This window comes from Gavialis gangeticus, unplaced genomic scaffold, assembly GCF_001723915.1.
Source record: "Gavialis gangeticus isolate Ggan-Ray unplaced genomic scaffold, GavGan_comp1, whole genome shotgun sequence".
Taxonomy (NCBI): Eukaryota; Metazoa; Chordata; order Crocodylia; family Gavialidae; genus Gavialis; species Gavialis gangeticus.
The window spans coordinates 13,091,732-13,097,731 of record NW_017729003.1 but is presented as its reverse complement, the minus strand read 5'-3'; the positions used below and the strand labels follow the sequence as shown (position 1 = coordinate 13,097,731).

Genomic DNA, 6,000 nt, shown 5'->3' with positions numbered 1-6,000 from the left:
CAGAGCCCCCCATATGATGTGGGGCAACATGAGGCAGTGGGGATCACCCCCCCCCCACAGCTGGTGAGTGGGGACTTTGTTTTTCAAAGAGCCGAGAGCTGGGGTGGGCAGGGCAGCCATTGCCGGGAGAGTGGGTGGGGGATGAGGCCTATGTGATTTGGAGATTCGGCAGATTCAGAAGCAGCTGAATCTCTGAATCATATTCGGCCAAATCGATTCGGGTCAGTGATTTGAATCACCAAATCAAATCACTGTCCCCCAAATCGGCTGAATTCAAATCCAAAGCGAATACTAGCTGCTTCGCACAGGTGTAGAAACCAGTTCATGTCTGTGGCAGTGGTTCCTGAACTGCTGGTGTCATATATGTCACTCCAGGTAGTGGTTTAAAATGCTGATAAACTAAAATTTTTTATCCTGTATTCGGTGGGAACAGCTCTTACCCTATACCCATTTAGAGTCAATTGAGGTGCTAGTTTTCACAGAATTATGCCTCCTAGATGAGAGTAATGGATGTGCATGGTTGCATTCCAAATGTGAGAAACAGATAAAGTGAAGACATTCTTTAGCTTTCCACCGTCTTGCGCACATAATTTCTGAAAAATGGAAGTATCTTAAATCACACATAGATGGAGTCATTCCAGTATATAACAGATTTGAAAGATTCTGTTTTGATGTAGGCCAGGAAATTTGGAACCCAGCAATCCTGTGAGCCCAAGATCTGAGGATTGAGAAGAAAGTTTCAGCATTACAAAATGAAGTGACGCTCCAGAATTTCTTAAACTTCTTTGTAGGGTGGACCACATCATAATAAAGAGTGTCTGAGGGACAGCTTCCCTTTCTTCACATACAGTATTTTTGTGGCAACTAAAGCAGTTGTATACATGAATAATTAATATTTAGCAGAATAAAACAAAGCATAATGTTATGTGGCTAGCTTTTCATGGACTATCAAGTGTCTCCAGAGTCCATCTGGGGGTCACTGTGATGGACACAAACCAAATAGATATAAAGCTTTAAAAAAAGTGGTTGAGATAAATGAAAAAAGCAATCCTATCTGCCTACTTAGAAAGCTGTTCACATGTTGCATGTGGACTGCTCTATTTTCTAATCATGCAATTAGACATACAATTTCTTCTCTGATTTACCCTTTTTCCTGCTTTTTGTATTAAATGCTCTTTTTTGTGCTTTCTTTTAGGGTCCTACAGGAAGACCAGGGCTTCCGGTAAATATCTTTCCTTTACCTCTTTCTTTCCTTATTTGTTCTAACTTTCTCCCTCTCTCCTTCCCTTTTTACTTGACAGTATTTTGAAGAGAAGCCTCAAAGCTGTATAAACTGGGTAAAGGTAGAAGTCTTCATTGGTAGACTAGGAGAGCAGGTTGTGAATGAGATATGGCTCCCAATACTGTTTCCAGTAAGAATAAAAAGATCTTTGCAGAACAAAGTTCTACAAAGTACATTCCTTACAGGTTCCTTTTGGGTTTAGGAAACATATACCTTCTTTAAGATCACCTTTTAAATAAGAGATCCCTGTCTGTCTAATTATCTGCTCACTGAAAGGAGGTCATATGGCTCTGTTCAGGAAGGATTGGAGGTTCTATTTAGAGCCAATACCGTGAGGAATTTTTCAGTATATGGATTGTTCATTTTAACCATGGAGGGATGAGAAGAACACATACATGATTAAAGAAGATGAGATAGGAAGTAGCTGTGATATGGGAGCACAGAGCTAGGCAAGGACCTATTGATATGTGGACCTTAAACAGATCAAGCCGTCCCATTACAAGGCTGCAATACAGTCATCTCATAGCAGGTCATGTAGCTGCCTCTATTTCTTCATGCAAAATTTTCTTAAAAGGAGGAATTTTCTTTCATTCTCTACTTGGCTTCTGTGTTAGGTTGAGAGTATATCTTCCTGACAGGAGGCAGTACTGTACAGATACTTGAGGTAGCCCCACACAGCAAGCTCAGGTATCAGAAGCAATATAGTCATGTAAGGACAAATTTACTCAGCATTGTAGATATGCTATATAGATATATCTTGAGAGCTACCCTAATCACCTTCTGCATGTGTGCTGGACATGGAAATAACCATGGGGATTTCTTCTCCCCTCCTCCATCTCTCTGCATAGGTGCATGGAAACCAAAGAGAACAGTGACCCAGCACACTATTGAGCATAAAAGGCAGGCAGGCTAGATAATGTGCCTAAGTGGTGCTCCTCCTTCCCAAGGGAGGATGGCCATGGGTTTAGGGTATTGTCCAGTCCCCAGCTCCTCTTTTTCACCTGTAGCAGCAGAACGGAGCCTCTCATTAAATGCCATGGCTTCACTTCACTCCCTCTGGAGCAAAAGCCAGGATGTAAACTTGGAAATCCGGGTTTTTGTAATCTGCCAATTTCTAAGGGATATGTAAATCCATATCTAACTAAATCAAAATCAGGTATTAATGATGGTAAGTGGCTGAGATAAATCATGAATAAACCATAAGGAATGTAGACTCTAGGGTCAACATGTATTCTGAAATGAGATAGCTCAGGTACTTGGGTGGGATCAACAGGTGCTGGAGTGTAGCTGTCTAAAACACAACCAATGAGAAGCAGAAAAGATATCAGCTGGAAGAGAAAAATGGTCTGACAGACTGGCCCATACTCTAGTCTCATCATCATCTGGGGGCAGCAACACACAAACCATCACAGAAGTGCAAAGTCATCATCATGGACTCCCCAGTATTCTCAGGCATACTGAGTGCCACCGTGGCATGGGATTCTCTTTTTCCATGTTTGGCAGGGGCACTGTGCCCCTTCCTCTTAGACGGAATTTTAGCTACTTGATCCAGGTGTTCATTCTTCTCAGGTTAGACCACTGCTAACTCATTCTACTTGGAGATGAATTAGCTGTCACATAAAGCATAAGGTGTCCCACTTAATGAACAGTAAGAGATGAAGCAAAGGGTTCTGGGACCGTTTTGGTTTCCTCCTTCATCTCAGTACCAAATCCATATCTTCACTGTAGATTCTCACAGCTATTATGGACTGGGTTTAGATAGCTCAGGGTGTCCTCACTCCCTAGGCCTCTCCAAGACAACAGCTCCTGTAGCTTGGACAGACCAAATCTTTCAGGCTGAAGGGGTTGGGGGGCGCGGGGGTGCACCTGAAGCAAGGCCTGGGCATGGGATTCCTTGTCAGAGAAAGCCAGATAAGCCACATTCTGTCTGTGATCAGATCTAAATGAATTTGCCTTTATACAAAATGTCACCTCAGCCATGACTTCCACAAAAAGAAAACAATAATCCACATGCCCTCCAGCCACTGAGGGAAGGGAAGAATACACCAGCTTTCAAGAACACCCAGGGCTTCATCATAATTCTTATTTGGTGCTTTGACACTAAGGTTATAGGCATCTTGGAAATACAGCAGTCACTCAGATAGCAGCGGTATAAATACAGTGTTAACATACAGTGCAGGACACAAGAATTATTCAAAGCTGAGTGTTATTTCCCAGCATCACATAATAGACTACTTTTTCCTCAAACATCTGGCATTTTATTTGCTATACTACTAGGACCATTTCCCCCCTACTAATATTGTTTAGAGGACCAAAATACTGTGTAGTAACATACCAAGCATGGTGCACTCATACACTACTTTAACATCAAGAACTAATGTTGCGGGCAACAATATTAGACAGATCAGTCCTGTGCAGTATCAATCATTGTGTGGTCAAATACCACTCATCATACTTACGGGAAGCTTTTCTTAACAATTGAACCAAAGTCTGAAACATCACATCACTAGAGTTCTGTGCTTGGCATCTTTATAATTTGCTGCTAATTTCAGCTCTAGAGGAAAATAAGAAACTAAAAAAATAAAATAAAATAAAACTACAAGAAAACTCATCGATGCGTTCCCAATCAGGAGCCAATAACATCAAAGAGCAAGGCAATGGAATGGTTTGTTCTTTCAGAAGGAATTCCATTGTTCTCTATAACACATATACAGAACTTAGATGCAGGTATAGACCAGCACCAGATAGATCAGATGCCATGCTGGTGGGTACAGAATAAAAACTCGAATATAGAGCAGATATTTCCTGTCTCCTCTCAATTTGTAGTCAGATACTGCTTGTGTAAATTATACCAAATTACTGTATATTGTGTTGTTATTCAACACTTCAACTATCTCAGTAGAGATATTATTGTGATCTAATTTATCACAGCATGCCTTGCACATGAAATAAAAGTCCATTGATTAGGGAACAATACTTTCCTATATGTAGAGAATGTAAATACAGCTTTTACCTCAGTTAAATCCAGCATATGGTGAGGTGCATTTAGAACATTAGTCTTAAGTATTACTTGAGAATATCAGGTAGGGAGAGAAGATGTCACTGAGAACCAGTTTCTGCAAAGAACTGAATGACAAAAAATAGTTTATCCCTTCTCCCAACTTCAAGACAGACTCTTCCATTTTGCCCTCTCTGTACACTGTTTTTTGCAGTTCCATCACTGGCAGGTAGAATGGGTAGGCCACAATACAAGAATGACCAACAGTATAGTTCTGTATTTCCAGTTGATTACAGATGCTGCTGAGTGGAAAACAAATGGAATTTCTGTACACAGTTATGCATGCTGAAATGTACTTTCCTTGGCAAAGAGTTACCTGTGTAATCAGCATAGGTCTATCCCTCACACGATACACTAACAGACAGAGAGCATTGATGTTCAGGCTCCCTGCCATGATCAAACAACTGACAAACGACATGCAGAGTCCCAGGCAAGTGGCAGAGATAGTCTTGTTTGTCCCCTTAGGCTTGAAGTATTTTCCAGCACTGCCTATGTTGCTGTGAAATGCTGCAGACATCAGTTGTTGGCAGAAAACAGGTTTTAGGGATAGATAAATAAATAACAGAGAAGGTGTAGGCAGCAACAGTAAGTTTTATACAGTGAAGTGTTTCCAACAAATCTAAACTGATGATTGGACACAGTACTGAGGGACTGTTACAATGTAATTTTGCAAAACACCATGAAATCTGCACAACCACCAAATACATCATCATTCAAGATTTTCCAAGTACGCCTAGTACGTGCTTTTTGGGGCCAAGAACATAGAGGTTTTTTAATGACATGCTTCAAATTTAAATATACTTTAAGCCACAGAACTGCAATCTATGTATGATAAAAGACTCCAATGGTGTGGTGTCCATATCTTTTGCAATTCAGTTCAAGTGTTATCTTATACCTCTTTAGGCAGACTTATTCAAGCAACATCATGTAAGGATTTTTTACACCTTCCAGATTCGCTGAGAAATATTCTTTAGAGGTTAAGGGACACAGAACATAGGCATTATTTGTAGTGTCAGCTGGATCTTGTCCCATTTTCCACATTAGTATAACTTTTAATATAATTTTCCTTTTTCTGGATTACTAGATAATATTGACCTGTTCATCACCTTTGAGAGTTATGATTTAAATTCCTAATAGCTTTAGAAATAAATAACCTGTGATTCACCTTTAATTAGAAAGGAAAAAAAATTGCTATTGAAGGGATCAACTTCCCTCAATCTGGATTTCAGGAAGAGTTGAAAATTGTGATTAGGTTCTTCCATTAGATCACAAACTCTTATCTTTCCTTTCCTGTCTATGTTGTCCTGAGTTTTATTGGTTCTTTATTCAGTAAGAATAACAAGCAAAGTGATGGCTTACATACATACTCATATACCCATGTTTTCAGATGTACCCAAATAAGCAGGCATATATAGAAGCACACAAACATGTTTTACACACACACACACACACACACACACACCCCTGCATGCACAAGCACCTACATATGTACATACATACATAAAGCTAAACAGATGTGTATGCCCTAAAATCTAATAAAAGATACCACCTCTAACCCAAGAGTTTTGTCTGTCTGTATGCCATAAAACACACACAAAATTCTTAAACAAAGTTGCATACACAAATCAGTTAATTTGCATCATTTTCTAGCTTCACTTAT

General features: G+C 40.0%; 1 protein-coding gene across 4 annotated transcripts in view; it reads left to right on the top strand.

Annotated features, from left to right (window-relative positions):
* COL13A1 (collagen type XIII alpha 1 chain) overlaps window positions 1-6,000 on the top strand; it is a 216,933-nt gene that overhangs the window by 90,584 nt on the left and 120,349 nt on the right. For all 4 annotated transcript variants that reach the window (XM_019507839.1, XM_019507838.1, XM_019507837.1 and 1 more), the window contains exon 4: window positions 1,196-1,222. In XM_019507839.1, coding sequence (XP_019363384.1) covers window positions 1,196-1,222 — 27 coding nt within the window. The remainder of the gene's footprint in view (window positions 1-1,195; window positions 1,223-6,000) is intronic.